This window comes from Bos mutus, chromosome 5, assembly GCF_027580195.1.
Source record: "Bos mutus isolate GX-2022 chromosome 5, NWIPB_WYAK_1.1, whole genome shotgun sequence".
Taxonomy (NCBI): domain Eukaryota; kingdom Metazoa; phylum Chordata; class Mammalia; order Artiodactyla; family Bovidae; genus Bos; species Bos mutus.
In genome coordinates, this window is record NC_091621.1 from 60519438 (window position 1) to 60541095 (window position 21658).

Here is a 21658-nt window from a genome sequence, read left to right on the forward strand (position 1 = left end):
CCATCTTAAAGGAACAATCAGAAGCACTTTCTATACATCGATTAAGTTAAAAATGATGACCAATATCCAAACACATTCCCACAAATGTGTTTGCATTTTTGTTCACTCTTAACACATAATTATAGTAGCAACTCAAGAAACTGGGCTGACACTTGCCACTATCGTTTTGTCCTGTGAAATTATGTCCACACTTGAGTCTCCTAAAAAGATCCAAGAAATATGAAAAGGGAAAACAGAGCTCAGGAAAATGCATATGAAGTGAAAAGATAAAAGTTAAACACAACAGAGTGAAACAGATGACACTAATTATTTCGCTGCTGTTCTCACTTTCTATTTCCAACATGCTTTTGTTTCATGTGTTTCAAATTAAATGTGTGTAATTTTAATTCACTATAATCACCACCATCACCACCAACAACAAAAAATACTTAGAATGGCCAAAAAGCAATTTAATCTATTGAGATGCAATAAAAATAATTTAAGGGAAACTTCAATGAAATAATCTATCATAGGCAAAAACGTCCTGTGTTGTTCAATTAAAATGATAGTAAATTAATTATGCAGATGCTTACCAAAAGGAACCAATTCTAAACATTTATTCAGCACCCATGCCTGGTAAGGATCATGTGAGTGATGACAACAGGAAACAGGAGATGCCGCATATGGCTGAAAGGAGAGAGTCAAGAGAGGCCCTGGAGGCTCAGGCAGAGTCTCCGAGCAGCCCTGGGCTTTGGCAAAGTCACAGAGGCTGGCTTTACAGGCACAGGAACTGTATTTCTTTAAAGCTGAATAGGTTTTCCACAACTGATTCTAAGCAAACTTACAAGAAACTGATTTTATAATTTATTAATTTACACTGAGAAATACATTTACAACAACAGCCCATATCATTCATTTGAGAGGACACTCTTTCCTAATTTTAGAATTGCAACTAAGGCAGATAAAGCCAGATATTCTAAAAGAAAATCTTAAGCAAGCTGGGCAGCTGGTTGAGTTGCCTGTGTAGTCTTGATCTATTTCTGCTTCATAAACTATTTTGGCTATCCTAAATCAGAATACCTCTTCTGTTTTGCTTTTGAAAAATTTCTCTATACTTAGGAAGACCAATTAACTCCTGAAGACCAAAAGATAATTCACTTGAGAATGTTACAGATTTACATATATAATCATCACTTCCAAAAAACAGTTTGGTTCCCTTGAAGCTGGTAAAACAAAATCTTAATCCCTGAGATGAAATATAGAACACTTGTTTATTAGTAAAGTACTTATAAGGTATCACTACTGATTTTTTTTTTTTTTTTGCAGATGGTTAATCTCACCTATATATATAATAAACTTTAAAAAATTTTAGCCCAAAATGATGCCTGCCTTGATTTTATCTCCAGATTCCCAGGGTATCTTTCCATAATCTTCAGTACTGCATTTTCACAGCTGGAAAGAATAGTTACTGTTTTCTATTTTCTCAAATTAAGTTATAAAGCCTATTAGTTAGAATAAGCCATATAAAAACAATGATGATAAATATAATATCAGAAATAACAGCTATCTAGTTCAGTACCGTATTTCCAGAAGTGCCTTCAATAACATTCTTTATAGATCTACGCTTCACTTCATTCTTTAAGAATAATATACTCATCTATATGCCAGAAACTGTTCGATATGCTAAGAACACAAAAACAAAAAAGGCAAACGCTGGACTTTTGTTTTTTAATCTAACTGCAGACAGAGAAGTCAGTGGACAATGAAAACCGCATGACGTGTTAATATATGAAATATACAGGCTGCTATAGAAGCATATACATTTCCAGAGGTTCTTGACAATCTATATTTTTTCCAAGGAAAGAAAGACCTAATTGTATCATCACCATCACAATCATTACCACAACCCTCATCATTTATTAGCCACAATTTGTTGAATCCATGCTATATTCCCAGTTCTGTATCAGGAGCCAGACCACATTATCTTTCATCTTTACTACACCTTTGTAAGATAGGTAATATTATACTTTTGAAAAAGGAAAAAAAATTACAATAGCAATCAACTGTGATCGAGAGCAACTCATAGCTGGGCTGGCACTGGCACACAGATCACACTCTTCCCTATTAAATATGAAAACACATACAGTACACCAATACCAGACAAAGTCTATGACCAGGCCAAGTCCACAATCATGAGCACAGACAGAAACAAAAACATCTGCAAACATGGCAGCTTCCATGGAGGCAGCCCCTGGGAGATGCTCGCATGGTGGGACACAGAGGCCTTGTTCCAACAGGCAGCACCAACTCGTCACCTATGTAAGTGAGACGCTGTGGAGGCAAGTTCTCCAATTTCCATCAAGCCTTCAGCAACTGTAACATCTTGACTGTGAAACCATGAGACCCTAAGCTTGATCCGCCAGTCCACCTGCTCCTGAATTGCTGACCCACACGCTGTGTGAGAGCGTGTTATCAGCAACAGATAACGTGTAACATTGTGTAATACTAATATAATTATGGGTCAATGAGTGTGTACTCTTCCAATTAAAAGAATTATAAGGGAGGTCATACAATTATCGTGTTTCCCTTTAATTATTAGGCTACTCTGTTCTGCTTCTTTGAACATATTTTATAACAGCCACTTAAATCCAACATCTAAGCCCAATTAGGATCAGCTCCTATTATTTTCCCCTCCTTGGGTCACACTTTTAATTCTTTGAACACAGCTACTTACAATGAGCATCAAGGCTCACTTGTAATCAGTGTTTTGAGCAGGAGTCACACTTTCCTATTTCCCTGCACCTTGAGCAGTTTTTGGTTGAAAAGCAGCATTGTGGATAACTTACTGCAGGGGAGCTGCTTTATTTCTCTAAGGATTTGGTTGTTGTTCTACGAAAAGAAGCAAACTTGCTTGGACCCACACTGAAATCTGACTCTCCTTCCCCATGCAGCAGCCAGCGTCTCTGCTCAGCTGCTGATTTACAGCACCCTCTCTCCAGCATATCCCTGAGCCTGTGTAGTTCAGCAGGCAGATAAAGACTTGGGTACACGTGACAGTCAGATTGGGGGTGGCGGGGAGTGGGGGAGGGAGGTTCAATCTCTCTGTGGTTAAGTTTGTTCCCAAGGCGACCCAGCCCAAGTTTCCAGTCATCCCACCAGCCCTGAATTCTGCCCTTTGATACAGGAATTCACATAGGCTTTTGATCTTTGCTACCCAAACTGTGTACACTTTGGGGAACACACCCCATCAAAGTTGCAGCAAGCCTGCATACCTCCCCGGGAGCTCTGTCTTTCCAGGGGTCACCATTCCCCTGGTTTGTCAGTGTTTCTGTGGGACTCTCCGGGTCAACAGTGTGTGGGTGGGTGTGTGCAGTCCAGTGATCCAGCTTTACATTCATATCTTAGATTTCAGTCCTTCTATGGCCTTCCTTCCAGAAGGTGTTTCTTCAATTCCCATCTGCTCTGATCTGAACTCTGTCATGACCATCTTGAGCCGGGAAGGATGTTGTTTTCCATTGATGCCCCGCAAGAAAGTCATGAACTCACAGTTTTTCGCAATCAGTAGCAATATCTCAACAGAAACTCTTCTCATATTTCTGTCCCTGTTTGGTTATCTTCTAGAGACTTCCAATTGTTGTCTTTAATAATCTAGTCAGTGTTTGTCATTGCTATCTGCTGGAGGAACTGCCTGATCTCTTCAACTGGCCATTACCTGAAGTCCACCCTGGACTATTTTAATAGCCTTCGGGCTTATCTTCCTGCTTCCACCCACACCTCCTCCACACAGAAACTAGCTCCTGGAAAAGTACTGGCACACAGCAGGCACTAAGTATATGTTCCCTGAATAAATGAATGAACAAACTTCCCTAAAATAACAGAGCTGGTAGAACTGGAATTTGTACCCTGTCTGACTAAACAGTCTAAAATTTTAACAGCTAAATTACACTGTACAGAGTGGCTAACAATTCTTTACTAAGATATAAATCTGGTCAAAGAGCAAAAAATGCACTTCTTTGACACAAACAATAAATTTCATATAACGGGGAAAATGTCCTTCTTTTCATAATCTTTACTTAAACAAAAATTAATATTCCTTTACAAATGTACATTATAAAAATCATTTTTAATACTAGAGGCAGCTGCCCATTTGTAGAATTGAATATCTTACATAAAAAAAATTTAACAGGGTAAGATACACTTCAAAAGTGAATATCCTGGTCTAGATTGTATTATTGTCGAATAGGCTTAAAATTCAACATTCAAAACTTGAAGCTCATGGCATCCAGTCCCATCAAACAGATGGGTGAAGACGGAAACAGTGACAGACTTTATTTTCTTGGGCTCCAAAATCACAGCGGATGGTGACAGCAGCCATGAAATTAAAAGACCTGTGCTCCTTGGAAGAAAATATATGACAAACCTAGACAATACATTAAAAAACAGAGACATCACTTTGCCCACAAAGGTCCCTGAACAGTCAAGGGTACGTTCTTCCCAGTGATCATACACAGTTGTGAGAGCCGGACCCTAAAGAAGGCAGAGCGCCAAAGAATTGATGCCTTCCAACTGTGGTGGTAGATAAAGACTCTTCAGAGTCCCTTGGAGAGCAAGGAGATCAAACCAGTCAATCTTAAAGAAAATCAACCCTGAATACTCAGTGGAAGGACTGATGCTGAAGCTGAAGCCCCAAGATTTTGGCCATCTTATGCAAACAGCTGACTTATTGGAAAACATCCTGATGGTGGGAAAGACTGAGGGCAGTAAGCCAGGGCAGAGGGCGAGATGGTTTGATGGCATCACCAACGCAATGAACGTGAACTTGGGCAAACTTAAGGAGACACTGAGGGACAGGGAGGCCTGCCGTGCAGCAGTCCATGGGGGTCTCAAAGAGTCGGACACCACTGGGCAACTTCACATTTTCTTCTTGGGTCATAATCACCCAGAGAAGGCAATGGCAACCCACTCCAGTACTCTTGCCTGGACAGTCCCACGGACGGAGGGGCCTGGTAGGCTGCAGTCCATGGGGTCGCTAAGAGTCACGACTGAGCGACTTCACTTTCACTTTTCACTTTCGTGCACTGGAGAAGCAAGTGGCAACCCACTCCAGTGTTCTTGCCTGGAGAATCCCAGGGATGGGGGAGCCTGGTGGGCTGCCATCTATGGGGTCGCACAGAGTTGGACACGACTGAAGCGACTTAGCAGCAGCGGCAGCATAATCACCACTTGAAATGATCTTAATCAAGAATCCAAAAGACTCAATCACGTTAGGTGATGACATCTCCTGCTGTGTTTTCACACGGATCTGTAAGCACTGTTCCGCGTTTCCCTCCAATCAAAAAAATTTCTTTAGTTGAATTACTAAAGAAAGGTCCTAGCACTCTTTCTTGTTCTTTTTAAACTGTGTTAATACAAAAGCACCCGAGGTCCGAGAGGCGGTCACAGAGCCACGCCATCAGGAGGCGGAAAAGCGGCTCCGCTCCCTCCCACGCAGCGATCTGCCTGGCCCGCTCCCCGCCGGCACAGCCCTCAGCTCGACTTCCGCGACCGGGGACACTACCCACGGCCCGGGGTCTCTTCCCGCCTTCTTGCCCGCCCCGCCCACCCGCCATTCACCTGACATTCTCCCGGCTTCCTCTAGGGGGCACGCCTCTGACGCCGCCGCGGACGTCCTGAGCGCCGACAGCACCGTCTCCGGGGCAAGTCAACCAGTTTCTCCCACACAGACTCCGTGTAGAAGTCCACCGTATGTGCATTCGAAATGGGCAGGGCTTCCCTCAGGAACCGCAGCAGCTTCTGCAACTTGGCATGTAACGTGGACAGGTCCTGGGTCACCGGGAGCTGGCCGGAAGCCGCCATGACGCCCCACCCTCCCGGACTGTAGGTGGCGCAAACGTGGCCTCGAGGCAAGGGCTCGTTGGGAAGCAGGAAAGGCCGGATAAATAGAACTCAGATGTGGATTTTTTTGGGTGGGCGATGGATTGCTTCTGCCTGATGACGTATTTTGACTGAGTCCGTTGTGTTTTTCCTGCGCCTTGGTTGGTGTGCCATGGCGCCCGTTTGGCCGGCAGCAAGGGGGCGGACAGGGGGGTTGAGTACGCGTGGAAGAGTTTCACCGGTTGAATTCAGAAATAAGAATGTGAAACGGAAAACGTGGCGACCTAATCATCTGCAAGCCTTCGCGGGGAGCGTTCGCGAAGGTACGTATGTAAGAAGGCAGCCTTTTACAAGTCCTCGGTCCTAGGAAATCTTCGGATACGCCATCCTCCCAAGCTGGGAAGGATTTAGGAACCAGACCCAGCCCTACTTGGAGCCAGGAAATCTGTTCTTAAATTCGCTGAAGCTGTGGGGTTTTCAGAGCCCTGGATGAGAAGGCGAGGAAGTGTTGCTCACTCTAAATCTTTAAACATTTTCCTCGACTTACGCTCATTTTTTAAATATCAGAACTCTTTCCTTTACGTTTTCCCCATGAAACCTGCATGTATTACAGTAAAGACTAGAAGGCAAGCTAGAAATTTACCCATTCTCACCCTTACTAATTAAAAATATCACAGAACCGTCTATTTTTGCCTTACTATATTTACTTGCTTTAGTATTTTTCGTTTTATCTTGCCGTCATTAAGTACCCTTAAATCCCATATGGACTACTAAATCTTAAATAAGTACAGTTTTCTGATCATTGCTGTTGAGAAAGTCAGACACCACCATCTAACCTGGTTAATGTTGAATTACTTGTAAAAAATCGGTCATAGAAGTAGTTTCTCTAAGGTAAAATAATAGATGTGAAGTGAAATGAAAGTCGCTCAGTCATGTCTGACTCTGCGACCCCATGGACTGTAGCCTGCCAGGCTCCTCTGTCCGTGGAATTCTCCAGGCCAGAATACTGGAGTCGGTTGTTCAGTCACTCAGTCGTGTCTGACTTTTTGCGACCTCACGGTCGCATGGGAAGCATGCCAGGCTTCCCTGTCCTTCACCGTCTCCCCGAGCTTGCTCAAACTTGGTGATGCCATCCTGCCATCTTGTCATCTGTCGTCCCCTTTTTAATCTTTCCCAGCATCAGGGTCTTTTCTATGAGAGCTTCAGCTTCAGCGTCAGTCCTTCACATGAATGTTCAGAGTTCTGTTCTTTTAGGATTGACTGGTTTCACATCCTTGCAATCCAGAGGATGCTGAAGAGTCTTCTTCAACACCACACATGTTCAAAATCATCAGTTCTTCAACCGCAGCCTTCTTTATGGTCCAACTCTCAACATCCCTACATGACTACTGGAAAAACGATAGCTTTCACTAGACGGACCTGTGTCCGCAAAGTAATGTCTCTGCTTTTTAATATGCTGTCTAGGTTTGTCATAATTTTCTTCCAAGGAATAAGCATCTTTTAATTCCTGTTTAATTGTATGGCTGCAGTCACTATCTGCAGTGATTTTGGAGCCCAAGAAAATAAAGTCTGTCACTGTTTTCCATTGTTTCCCCATCTATTTGCCATGAAGTGATGGGACTGGATGCCATGATCTTAGTTTTTTGAATGTTGAATCTTAAGCCAGCTTTTTCACTCTCCTCTTTTTGCTTCATCAAGAGGCTCTTTAGTTCCTCTTTGCTTTTTGCCCTAAGGGCGATGTCAAATGCGAATCTGAGATTATCGATATTTCTCCCTGCAGTTTTGATTCCAGCTTGTGCTTCCTCTGGCACAGCATTTCATGTGATGTACTCTGCATATAAGTTAAATAAGCAGGGTGACGATGTACATCCTTGACGTACTTCTTTCCCAATTTGGAAACAGTCCATTGTTCCATGTCTAGTTCTAACTGGTGCTTCTTGACCTGCATACAGGTTTCTCAGGAGGCAGGTAAGGTGGTCTGGTATTCCCATCTTTTGAAGAATTTTCCAGTTGTGATCCACACAGTCAAAGGCTTTAGCGTTGTCCATGAAGCAGAAGTAGATGCTTTTCTGGAATTATCTTGCTTCTTCTCTGATCCAGTTGATGTTGGCAATTTGATTTCTGGTTCCTCTGCCTTTTCTGAATCCAACTTGAACACCTGGAAGTTCTCGGTTCAGATACTGTTGAATAGAAGTAAGGGCTTTTTTCCCCCCTTAGGTATTTATTGAAGACCTAGATTAAGTGTTTAGGTGAATTAATGAATCTGTTTAATTTATGAGTACAATAAATTGGAATTGTGCAACACTCTAGTTGTTTTTCCTTCTTTGAGACTTTCCTTCTTTCCTTCTCAGTTGAGTTCTTCCCAACTTCTGTTAGCTTAGTCTTTTTGCAAAGGACCAAGGTACTATTTATTCCAGTAGTTTCAACTTCTTTTCTTGAAATAACATTTTAAAACAAAACATAGTGAAATCTAGCATCTGAACATGATGGTGTAAAAAGTTTTCTGTTTTAAATTAACAACTACATTTTTCATGCAATGTTTTCTGAGAAAGTAATTCAAGACTGATGTATTCTTCAACAGGACAAGGCTTTGCATTTCGAAGAAAACTCAAGATTCAGCAAACTTATAAGAAATTACTCCGGAGGGAAAAGAAGTCTCAAACCCCAAGTGAATCCCCCTTCACAGATTGGTATCCTGATCATCTGAAACATCTTTATTTAGCTGAAGAGGAAAGACTCAAGAAGCAGCTTAGAAAAGCTGACCAGCCTCTGTCAGAAGAACAAGTTGATCAGCCTTTGCCAGAAGACCAAGGTAGCAGTGACCAGGCTTTGTCTGAAGAACGCTGTAGCATTGAGCAGCCTCAGCCAGCAGAACCGTGTAGCATAAGAATAAAGTATGTATTACAGTCTTTTGAAATTCTTTATTGTGGATGTAAGTAGCATTTTATGAAAGAGATTATAGAACAGTTTCTATAGTAATGGGAGTTTGCCTTAGGGCATTTCAGAAATCGCAAGTGATTATGTGAAAATATTTTCATGGAGACTTTCGTGGTAGCTTAAATGACTGAGTTATGTTAGGTAAGTTTAATAAACAAAGTAATAGAATGGAATTAAGAGATCTGGGTTGTAGATTTAAGCCTCTCACGTACATTTATTTGGACCATGCTTAATGCTTGCTATTTATGTTTTTAAAAATCTAACTTTTGAGAGGTATTATAGTGTAGTGCATCATAGACTCTGGAGTGGCTTTAATATGTTGGTGCCCAATGTCCTCTTCTTTAAAATGGTATTAATAATAGTAAGTATGTGATTTACAGCTACCATGTTGCACACCCCAGGATGGATTATTCATAGACTATGGTATCCCTGACCTATCTCATGATGTTGTGGTGATTAAATGACTTCATTTATATATGGTCCTTTAAAAGGCATGTGATACATGGGAAAGTGGTATATGACTGTTACCTGCTACTGCTGCTACTACTACTATTATTAATATGGATCCCCCCAGCCCCGAGAACATATACTTGATTGCAATTAAAAACAAATGAAATGGAATAGAGACAAGGTGGTCAGAGAACTTTGGGATTAAAGTTCGTGTACACCCATAAAGTCCTTCATAACATCCTTCAGTTTAATGCCTTTGCAGCCTGTCATTTCTACCATACGTATGCTGGTTTACTTCTTTAAACATTTTAGGACCTTTCAGAACTTTCTGTATTTTCCCTGGTTAAACTATTTCTCCAAGACTCTATATTTATCACCTTCTATATCTTGAAAAATATAACAAAAAATTTAACGTGTTATTTGGGTGTCTTACTAGCAAGATTTAACGTCTTTCTTTCAACATCTCTCCCCCTGCCTCAAGTTGCATTAGTGAGATTTGACTATATAAGTACTATATTTGATGTAATTTTGACATAATTTTGGTTATATTATTTTTAATGCTTATGATTTGTTGTCATTTATCTTGCAAAGCTCCATTAATATTCCAAAGAAAAATAAAAAGAAAACGTCAAATCAAAAAGCACAGGAAGAATATGAGCAGATACAAGCGAAGCGTGCTGCTAAGAAACAAGTAAGATCTATTTTAAAATATTTAGATTCATTTTTCTTTATCCTAAGTGTATATGTAAGCTTTTCTTTATATGGGGCCCATAGTATGCCCATCTGTAAGTATTTACTGGGTAAATGAATAATCTGAGAGGAGCTGGAGAATTTCAACATTCCACTTCCTCCATTGTTTATATTACCCTTGAAGGTGATAGTAATAGTCATTTTTTAACAATTGCCTCAAAAGATTATACATAATAAAATTTGAAAACTACTAAAAAATATAGATTTTTATAAATTTACATCAAAGCAAGTAGAAGTCAGAGGGAGGTATTAGAATAAAATAATATTTTAAAGAGTTTTCTTGCTCATTAAAAACCCTACTAGATTAACTTAGCAGTAAGTTACTGTTCTTTGTTATCATTCATAAACCCACAGTTATAATAGCTTTTTTAAATGAGTAGAACAAAATCATGTGCAGCTTCAGCAAAATTATCTGTGTTTCATTCATATTTCTTAGATTAAAGCTCTATTAATCTATCACATTAAAAAGGTTTAGCACATCAGTCAAAAAGACCCCAAAGTTGGTGCTGATATATAATTTCTTGTATGTGTTAGTTTTACAGATTGTATAATTAAGAAATCTGGAAGTTTAACATGTAAAATTTATTTGATTATTTTTAAACTGATGGCAGACTAGAGTGAAATAGGAATATTTCTCCATGGAAAAACTAAACCTCTGTTTCATAGAATGTTACAGTATACTTTCCTTTTTAAACCAACCTTCTGATACTGCCACCTTTGTAAATAGTATATTAGATGAAATAAGAGCCATTATACTGTAAAACATACAACATTTAAAAAAATTCTGTTATATATTAAAATATAGTATATTGATATATATAATTATGTAATGTATGTGAAAGCACTTTGTTAATTATGTCATACAAATGTAAGGGTGTGTCATGTGGAAGCTATATGTGTTACAGGAGAAGTTCAAAAACAGTGCACTTATTGTATTATTTCAGAAACTTCACTTTTATATATGAGAATAGTATTTTAAGTAGTACTTTTCAGATCTATATAACTTTGAATGATTTTTCTATAAGCGCAAATGAATTTAAGTCTTGATCTTAGCAAATCAGATGAACCTGATAATTCTTAAATAATCAAAATCATAATATCTAGCACAATATTTTACGTGTATACAGTGTACAGTCAGTAAGTACTTCTTGAATTTAAATACTTGAATTAAATCTGTCAGATGACAAATTTAAAAGAATACCAGATATTCTAGAAATGATTTCAGTGTTAGAGGGACTAGATAACCTGTAAAGTCACTTCTGACTCTTCAGTGGATCTAATTAAATGATGAAATTATTAAATATGCCTTCTGTCTTTGTGCTTTGATTTTATTCATATGCAAAATTAAAATTGTTAAATGATTTTGCATTATGCTATGCTATAGCACATATGATAGTTTAAAGGCAAAGAGAGTACACTACTGCGCTTACTAGTAGCATTTCACATTTTGAAAAATATAGGACAGACCTTGAAGTGTTTGCATGGTGATAGCTATTTCAACAGAATTGTGACCAATATCTACTGTTTGTCACTAATGAAAATTATATATGTTAATAATTTCAGGAATTTGAGAGGAGAAAACAAGAGAGAGAAGAAGCTCAAAGGCTCTACAAAAAGAAGAAAATGGAAGTGTTCAAAATACTGAGCAAAAAGACTAAAAAGGGCCAACCAAACTTGAATTTACAAATGGAGTATCTTCTAAAAAAAATACAAGAAAATAATTAAGTCAGACGTTGTTGCCTGACTAATCAACCATTAAAATATATGCTTGCTATTGAGTTCTTTTGTATATGGAGTGTCCCTCCTAACATATAACTAAATTTGTCAACATAAACTGAATGGCTAAGCTATATTAAATAAGATATCCAAATATTTTTGTTTTTCTAAAAGAAAATTTTCTATGTATGCTCTACATTATATATGATTTGATTTTTATTTATTTACCACTGAAGGAAGGTTGCCCTTAAGAACTGAAAGAACCTGCTATTTGCGCGACAAGTTCAAGCATGTGATAATTTTGTACCGTATGAAATTCAAATGAAATAAAGTGTTTTGAAAGTAAGGGAGCAAAGCTTTCAACAGATCATTTCAATAAGTGTTTAAGTTTAGCAGTGAACTGTTATGGTTTTAAAATTCTATAATTATGGAATCCTGAAGGAGGCAGAGACTCCCCTTGAACTTTTTAAATTTATCTTCAGTACATTTTATAGGGGGAGGATCCTATACACTTTATGTATATGTATATCCTGTGCTGCTGCTAAGTCGCTTCAGTCGCGTCCGACTCTGTGCGACCCCACAGACGGCAGCCCACCAGGCTCCCGTCCCTGGGACTCTCCAGGCAAGAACACTGGAGTGGGTTGCCATTTCCTTCTCCAATGCATGAAAGTGAAAAGTGAAAGTGAAGTCACTCTGTCGTGCCCGACTCTTAGCAACCCCATGGACTGCAGCCTAGCAGGCTCCTCTGTCCATGGGATTTTCCAGGCAAGAGTACTGGAGTGGGGTGCCATTGCCTTCTCCGATGTATATCCTATACACCACATTATATCCTATATACTGTTATAGTGTGGTCTTCATAAAGCACAGTTTGATAATTTATAATCATTCCCTTAAGTGGAAGTAATGGATTGCCCCAAAAAGTTTCTTTGGGCTTTTGTATAACTTACAGAAAAACCAGAACAAACCTTTTTGCCAACTCACTGCATAGTGTAGTATTTTTTGAAGGGTGATGGCAACCTCGCAGTGTCAGAGCAGGTCTTAAGTTTTCCAGATCCTATGGGACCGTATCATGTAAGAACATTGTTACGGGACCTACCAGTGTTGTGTCTGTTGGTACCTTTGTGAACCAAGGGAAAGTACTGCAGTGCTGCTGCTCCTGTTTCCTTGAAATCACTGCAAAATCAGATAGGCTTGGTTATCAACATTATAAACAAAAGAACTGCAATAGTAAAACATTGCGTTGTAAATGCTATCCTTTATAAGTGGTAACAGGTGCACTGCAATGTTGCTTTAAGGTTTTGGTAGCTCTACTGATGATTCTACATTTAAAGGTGCAATAGAAGATGCTGAAGAAACATGACTTACTAAAGAAGAATTCTTTATTACAGAGAAGAACATTGCTTAATAATTTGCAGTACATTATATTATATGGGCTTTCCTGGTGGCTCAGATGGTAAATTACAGGAGACCTGGGTTTGAGGAGACTGCAGTGCAGGAGACCAGGTTTTGATCCCTGGGTCGGGAAGATCCCCTGGAGAAGGGAATGGGCTATCCACTCCAGTATTCTTGCCAGGAGAGTTCCATGGACAGAGGAGCCTGGCAAGTTACAGTCCATGGGGTTGCAAAGAGACAGACACGACTGAGTGACTTTTTCATGTATATATTGCATTTAAAATGAACAACTCAGCCTAAATTTGGCTACATTGGTAAAAACAGTAGACTGTGAAGCAGTGTAAAATAGTTAACTGCTTAATACTGATTTTACATGTGTTTTACTTCTAGATGTCAGGACGAAACATTACAGATCTGGTCTTTTTGCAAAATGAGTAAAAATTAGTGAAGTTCATTTTAACTTTTTGTTCACTACCTGCTATATATGCAAGTTCCTCTGAGGAACATAGATGGCAGTAAGTGCCAAATAACATCATAGAATGAGAAGCAATCAGTGGCCATTGGGTTCAAGACAAAAGATGCAGACTTGACTACACCGGAGATGTACCCGCAGAGCTTCTTAAGATGCACATTCAAGAGCCCTATCCCAAGACGAGTAGCCTTGAGGGGCTCCATAATAGATGCTCTAACAAGCAACCTGGTGGTTGCTGTGGTTCATCCTCTAAGCCCTAGACCAGGGTCTTGGTCTTTGAGAGATGGTTCATCTGGTTATACAGATCAGAAGTTTCACAAATGAGATGGCCTGTGTGAAAAGCCTTCAGGATTGCGAAGGGAATTATGGGTGAAGACAGCATGAAGAAAATTACAAAGGGAAGAAAACTTGGGATATATTTAAAAGCTTAAAGTCTTAAAAATAGTTATGATGTATATTATTACTGATGGGGTTAACACTTCTATCCATGACTGATGTGTCCTTCCACATGAAGGGGGCACCCATACCTAACACGCATGGCCTCCTTACTGATCTTACTGTACTTTCAGGGAGGGAGGTATGACTTATGTATATGATCACTTTGGGAGAGGACCTGGCCTGCCTGCCCTTCCCTGTGGTTCAGGCAGTAAAGAATCTGCCAGCAGTGCAGGGGATGTGGGCTCAATCCCTGGGTTGGAAAGATCCCTGGAGAAGGGAATAGCTACCCACAGCAGCATTCTTGCCTGCAGAATTTTCATGGACTGAGAAGCCTGGTGGGCTACAGTCCCTGAGGTTGCAAAGAGTTGGACAAGACTGAGTGAAGAACACTTGCACTGGCCTGCCTACGGGAGTTTGTACCCTTAATTACTGTTTTTAACACTGAAAACAGTAAAGAACAGGCTATGTCAATAAAGGAGAGAATGGGGTTGGAGGCAGAGCAGGGAAGAGGCCTGTGTTTGGGGGAATGTAATATCTGGAACTCCAGTTCGTGCTGCATGGGTCAGTACCTTAAGGAATAAAGCAGGAATGAAATGTGAGGGAACATGATACAAAAGTGGAGAAGCTTTGGGTGGCCAGACCATGTGCTTTCAGACTTCAGTATGTAAGGAGTTTTGATCTTGGTAGTTTATAGAGGCTTATATGGAACCATTAATTTGATGTTTTTATAAATGTGTAGTAGGCTTCTTACTGCTATGGCTTTAGCAAGAGGCTTTAAGCCCTGAGGCATGTGGGGTTTTTTGAGCTCAAGTTTAGGGTAGCTATGTCCACTTAAAACTGATGGTTTCTGCAGAGGCAGTGTGATAATAGGGCCTTAAGCAAAAAAGTGCAGGCCTCAACAGAGGAGCAGGGAGGGGAGGGGAATGACAGAGACACGCAGGCTTCACTGAAGCACAAGATGTGGCCGTGGGGCTCGCCCAAATGCTGACCTGGATGGCCTCCGCTGATGCCCGTGAAGACGGGATCTATCGAGCTACTCTGGCTGTGCTGTCATTAACAAAGCCACTGGCATGTGCAGGCAGCCTCAGGGTACAAGCTGCAGCAGTCTGCCTTGAACTATATTTAAATTCACGGGTGAGCATCAGGGGCCTCATCAGAGGCTGAAGAGCTACCAGAATGTAACTTTCATCTGAGGCAAGAATTTGATGACAGAAAAAATCCAGATGTGCTAAACATTGATGTTTGTATCAGTATTTGCTGCTTTTAAACTTTTGCTAAGGCAGAGAACTTGCACGCAGTACAGAGCTCTCAGGAAGTTCCTGGTTTAAATTGTTCATGCCAGTCATAAAATTCAGTATGAAAGAGCAAAATCTGAATATAAAGATATTTGATTATACTAGATGTGATCAGGACCTCAAGAGACCTGGTGATTGGCACTGCTCCACGGCAAATCTCTACTTTGAAAGACAGCATCAGTGTTTGAAATGCCAGAATGAAGATACAGTGTGCCATGCTAAATGCATGGTGATAAATCTAGCTTCTTGATGCAAAGTTTCTTCTGGTTTAGTTGACAAGTGCAGGGCATGGGCCCCTGACAGTTGGCATAAACTGGCTGGTATTCTGATGAGACTAAAGCCACCCCAGTTATCCTCCTTCCTATGTTCCAATGATTTTCTACAATGGAGTTTCTGCTATAAACTGCCAATTACAACTCCTTGGTTCTGAGAACATAATTTTGTCCATGATAACCACAATGAATTTGGTGAGCATAAAGCAAGTGTTACGACTACGTTGGATGTTCTATTAAATCTTTGGACCTTTTAAAAATTGAGACATACCATAGACTTGATGCTGAACTAATTTAACCTTTGAGGTGCCAAATGAGAAAGGAAATGCCAAGGAAAACACACAGGCTGCCATGGCTGTAGGAATCCGTCTAGGCATTAACTTTTCTGGCTGTGAATGAACAAAATAAAACTGGGAGGGATTTTAATTTTGTTGGATTTTTACCTTATAAAGGCAAGAGAAATGGATCTGGGGGTTTAAATTTTTTTGCCTTTGGATGTTTAATTTGAAAGGTAATTTAATATATAGACTTTATTTTCTCCCTAGGAGTTTGAAAGGGAAAATATTTATACTAAAACATGGGAAACATCAGCATTTTACTGTAAGGTTAATATTGGGCTCTCTTTAAGTGTTTGGATAATTGCCATTGAGAACACTTGATTGAGTCACCCATGGAGCTGAGAGCTTTACATCAGAAATGCACACTTCATGGGCTTAGTGACCCTAGGTTTACAAACATATATTGAGGTATAATCGATGGAATACATTTAAAATGTATTATTTGGTAAGTTTGGGCACATGTATACACTCAAGAAGCCATCACCGTAATCACAAATCCATCACTGTTATCTCCAAAATTTTCCTCATGCCCCTTTTTCATCAATTCTACCAGGGGCTCCCCAAAGAGGTCCCTGGCAGGCACTGATCTGCTGTTCTGTGTTAGTCCAACTCTTTGCAGCCCCAAAGACTGTAGCCCATCAGGCTCCTTTTGTCCATGGAATTCTCCAAGCAAGAATACTAGAGTGGATTGCCTTTTCTTCTCCAGAGGACCTCCCTGACCCAGGGATAGAACCTGGGTCTCCTGCATTGGGAGACAGATTATAAACAGTCTGATCCACCAGGGTTACTATATATAATTCAGTTCAGTTCAGTTCAGTCGCTCAGTTGTGTCTGACTCTTTGCGACCCCATGAACTGCAGCACACCAGGCCTCCCTGTCCATCACCAACTCCCGGAGTTCACTCAGACTCACGTCCATCAAGTCAGAGATGCCATCCAGCCATCTCATCCTCTGTCGTCCCCTTCTCCTCCTGCCCCCAAACCCTCCCAGCATCAGAGTCTTTTCCAATGAGTCAACTCTTCGCAAATATAGGTAGCCAAAGTACTGGAGTTTCAGCTTTAGCATCATTCCTTCCAAAGAAATCCCAGGGCTGATCTCCTTCAGAATGGACTCGTTGGATCTCCTTGAAGTCCAAGGGACTCTCAAGAGTCTTCTCCAACACCACAGTTCAAAAGCATCAATTCTTCGGTACTCAGCCTTCTTCACAGTCCAACTCTCACATCCATACATGACCACAGGAAAAACTGTAGGCTTGACTAGACGGACCTTTGTTGGCAAGTAACGTCTCTGCCTTTGAATATGCTATCTAGGTTGGTCATAACTTTCCTTCCAAGGAGTAAGCGTCTTTTAATTTCATGGCTGCAGTCACCATCTGCAGTAATTTTGGAGCCCCCAAAAATAAAGTCTGACACTGTTTCCACTGTTTCCCCATCTATTTCCCATGAAGTGATGGGACCGGATGCCATGATCTTCGTTTTCTGAATGTTGAATTTTAAGCCAATTTTTTCACTCTCCTCTTTCACTTTCATCAAGAGGCTTTTGAGTTCCTCTTCACTTTCTGCCATAAGGGTGGTGTCATCTGTGTATCTGAAGTTATTGATATTTCTCCCGGCAATCTTGATTCCAGCTTGTGTTTCTTCCAGTCCAGCGTTTCTCATGATGTATTCTGCATATAAGTTAAATAAGCAGGGTGACAATATACAGCCTTGACGGACTCCTTTTCCTATTTGGAACCAGTCTGTTGTTCCATGTCCAGTTCTAACTGTTGCTTCCTGACCTGCATACAGATTTCTCAAGAGGCAGGTCAGGTGGTCTGGTATTCCCATCTCTTTCAGAATTTCCCACAGTTTATTGTGATCCACATAGTCAAAGGCTTTGGCATAGTCAATAAAGCAGAAATAGATGTTTTTCTGGAACTCTCTTGCTTTTTTCATGATCCAGCGGATGTTGGAAATTTGATCTCTGGTTCCTCTTCCTTTTCTAAAACCAGCTTGAACATTAGGAAGTTCACAGTTCACGTATTGCTGAAGCCTGGCTTGGAGAATTTTGAGCATTACTTTACTAGCATGTGAGATGAGTGCAACTGTGTGGTAGTTTGAGCATTCTTTGGCATTGCCTTTCTTTGGGATTGGAATGAAAACTGACCTTTTCCAGTCTTGTGGCCACTGCTGAGTTTTCCAAATTTTCTGGCAAATAGTGCAGCACTTTCACAGCATCATCTTTCAGGATTTGGAATAGCTCCACTGGAATTACATCACCTCCACTAGCTTTGTTTGTAGTGATGCTTTCTAAGGCCCATTTGAGTTCACATTCCAGGATGTCTGGCTCTAGGTCAGTGATCACACCATCATGATTATCTGGGACGTGAAGATCTTTTTTGTACAGTTCTTCTGTGTATTCTTGCCACTTCTTCTTAATATCTTCTGCTTCGGTTAGGTCCATAGAGTTTCTGTCCTTTATCGAGCCCATCTTTGCATGAAATGTTCCCTTGGTATCTCTAATTTTCTTGAAGAGATCTCTAGTCTTTCCCATTCTGTTGTTTTCCTCTATTTTCTTTGCATTGATCACTGAAGAAGGCTTTCTTATCTCTTCTTGCTATTCTTTGGAACTCTGCATTCAGATGCTTATATCTTTCCTTTTCTCCTTTGCTTTCACTTCTCTTCTTTTCACAGCTATTTGTAAGGCCTCCCCAGACAGCCATTTTGCTTTTTGGCATTTCTTTTCCATGGGGATGGTCTTGATCCTTGTCTCCTGTACAATGTCACGAACCTCATTCCATAGTTCATCAGGCACTCTATCTATCAGATCTAGGCCCTTAAATCTTTTTGTCACTTTCACTGTATAATCAGAAGGGCTTGATTTAGGTCATACCTGAATGGTCTAGTGGTTTTCCCTACCTACTTTCTTCAATTTAAGTCTGAATTTGGCAATAAGGAGTTCATGATCTGAGCCACAGTCAGCTCCCAGTCTTGTTTTTGTTGACTGTATAGAGCTTCTCCATCTTTGGCTGCAAAGAATATAATCAATCTGATTTCGGTGTTGACCATCTGGTGATGTCCATGTGTAGAATCTTCTCTTGTGTTGTTGGAAGAGGGTGTTTGCAATGACCAGTGCATTTTCTTGGCAAAACTCTATTAGTCTTTGCCCTGCTTCATTCCGTATTCCAAGGTCAAATTTGCCTGTTACTCCAGGTGTTTCTTGACTTCCTACTTTTGCATTCCAGTCCCCTATAATGAAAAGGACATCTTTTTTGGGTGTTAGTTCTAAAAGGTCTTGTAGGTCTTCATAGAACCGTTCAACTTCAGCTTCTTCAGCATTACTGGTTGGGGCATAGACTTGGATTACTGTGATATTGAAGGGTTTGCCTTGGAAACAAACAGAGATCATTTTGTTGTTTTTGAGATTGCATCCAAGTACTGCATTTCGGACTCTTTTGTTGACCATGATGGCTACTCCATTTCTTCTGATGGATTCCTGCCTGCAGTAGTAGATATAATGGTCATCTGAGTTAAATTCACCCATTCCAGTCCATTTCAGTTCACTGATTCCTATAATGTATACATTCACTCTTGCCATCTCTTGTTTGACCACTTCCAATTTGCCTTGATTCATGGACCTGACATTCCAGGTTCCTATGCAATATTGCTCTTTACAGCATCGGACCTTGCTTCTATCACCAGTCACATCCACAGCTGGGTATTCTTTTTAGTTTGGCTCCATCCCTTCATTCTTTCTGGAGTTATTTCTCCACTGATCTCCGGTAGCATATTGGGCACCTACTGACCTGGGGAATTCCTCTTTCAGATATAGTTAGCAGTTACAAAAATTTTATAAAACTGGAATTATATACTGTATACTCTTTTCTGTGTTTCTTTTAGTCAGACAAATTTTAGATTCTTCCATGTTGTTGCATTTATCAATGTTTCCCTTTTTATTGCCGAGTACCCTATGTTATGGACGTGTCAGCATTTGTTTGTTCATTTACCTGTTGATTGACATTTGGGTTGTTCCTAGTTCGGGGCTCCCAAGAATAAAGCTACTAATTGAAGTCGCTCATTCGTGTCTGGACTCTTTGCGACCCTGTGAACTGTAGCCTACCAGGCTCTTCCATCCATGGGATTTTCCAGGCAAGAATACTGGAGTGGGTTGCCATTTCCTTCTCCAGGAGATCTTCCTGACCCAGGGATTAAACTTGGGTTTCCCGCATTGTAGGCAGATGCTTTACCATCTGAGCCACCAGGGAAGTCTTAGTTCGGGGCTCCCAAGAATAAAGCTACTATGAATGTTTCTGTATAGGTGTTTGTGTGGACATAAACTTTCAGTTCTCTGAATAGGTAAATGCCTAGGAGGGAAATGGTTCAGTCACATGGTAAGTATATAACATTTTAGGAAATGTGACATCTCTAAAGACATTAGGTACTAGAAAAGGGGCTACCTGCTGAACGTGAGAAAAGCCTGCTTAGTCAAATTAGAGGCCCAACAATGATACTCAAGATATCATAGCATCCTCCACTTCATATCTATTTGTACTCAATGCAGATGCTACATTTTCTATTTTAAATCTCACTACTTTGTCTCAACCTGTTCCTTTCAGTACTAATAAAATAATGGGAGGTTGTCTCTGAAAGACACTGACATCTATGATTTGACTAGTCTTGTAACTTTTACTAATTTCCATTGTGTGCCTCTGCTCCAGCAAGCTTAATTGATACTTGCTCTGTAACAGCATCATGAAATTCCATGTTTGCCAGGGGGCACCACATCAGAGCCACCCAAACTACAGCAGTTCCTTCACAGGTACTGTCCTTGCCTGGTGCAACATTAGATCAGATTCCTTCTACTCTTCAGTTTAAAGACTTATTGATGTGACTAGAATATTGGAAACTGACCTAATAAAAGTCAAATGAATCCTTATAACTCCCCTTTGAGGTCATCCCAATATCTATTCAAACTTGAAGAAAGTTCAGGAATAAAACTCATTATTGAGTCTTTATTAGAATAAGGATGACAACATCTGTACTCCCACACAGGGAGGTAAGAAGCTGATCAAAAGAGACTGCCCCGCTTGTTCATGATCTCAAGGTGGGTGATGGAATTTTGATGCCCAGATACCTAGCAGTTCCCAACACAAATATGCCTTATCTTCCAGCCCCTGAAAAAGTCAGTATTTCACAGTAGTCAGTCTATATGTAGCTTTCCTTCCTAGACACATAAAGCCAGTTAATATTTGCTATTTTGTGGGAAAATGGATAGTATATCTAGATGTTTATACCTCAGGGATTTACAGAATCCTCATGTTTCCCTCTATCTAAACAAGTCAATCTAAACAAAAGAATTCATTTTTCTTTGAGAGTTCATTCTTGTACAGTATATAGATTACTGTGCCTTTACTAACCTAAGCACTTCACAGGAAGACTTCCTATAACTGTTCTTAAGATTAACTGAAAAACTTTACAAACCACATAAAAAAAGCTATAATTTTGCTAAGAAATTACAAATTATTTGGGTCACAATCTGTCAGCCATGGATACTTTCTGTTCATCAGAACACATAAAATTTCCATGTTACCAAAGTTCTAAACTAAGAAAAACAATGAAACCATTTTCTTTTTGAGGATTGACTGGTTATTACAAACAATAAATGCCTAATTTAAAAAATAGCTCAGTCCCTTCATGAGCTTATTAAAGCAATAGTTCCTGAGTCTCTTCCATGGGAAGCAGAAATGAAGAAGCTTTCTCCTTTTTC

The 21658-nt window shown here is 40.1% G+C and overlaps 2 protein-coding genes across 2 annotated transcripts in view; one reads left to right on the forward strand and one right to left on the reverse strand.

Moving 5' to 3' along the window:
* Positions 1-5839, reverse strand: part of METTL25 (methyltransferase like 25) — a 112435-nt gene extending 106596 nt beyond the window's left edge. Inside the window, 2 exon segments of the mRNA XM_070370957.1 lie at positions 5578-5676; positions 5679-5839. Coding sequence (XP_070227058.1) covers positions 5578-5676; positions 5679-5835 — 256 coding nt within the window. The 5' untranslated portion in view covers positions 5836-5839.
* CCDC59 (coiled-coil domain containing 59) lies at positions 5604-12061 on the forward strand. The gene is made up of 4 exons (XM_005898855.2): positions 5604-6176; positions 8435-8747; positions 9832-9931; positions 11554-12061. The coding sequence occupies exons 1-4, from the start codon at positions 6026-6028 to the stop codon at positions 11713-11715; spliced, it is 726 nt and encodes a 241-aa protein (XP_005898917.1). The 5' UTR covers positions 5604-6025; the 3' UTR covers positions 11716-12061.
* Positions 12062-21658: the final 9597 nt, after the last annotated feature.

Coding starts and splice junctions, on each gene's coding strand:
- CCDC59 (XM_005898855.2), top strand. CDS start 6,026: ATGGCGCCCGTTTGGCCGGCAGCAAGGGGGCGGACAGGGGGGTTGAGT. Junction 6,177..8,434: donor CGCGGGGAGCGTTCGCGAAG/GTACGTATGTAA, acceptor ATTCTTCAACAG/GACAAGGCTTTGCATTTCGA. Junction 9,932..11,553: donor AGCGTGCTGCTAAGAAACAA/GTAAGATCTATT, acceptor TAATAATTTCAG/GAATTTGAGAGGAGAAAACA.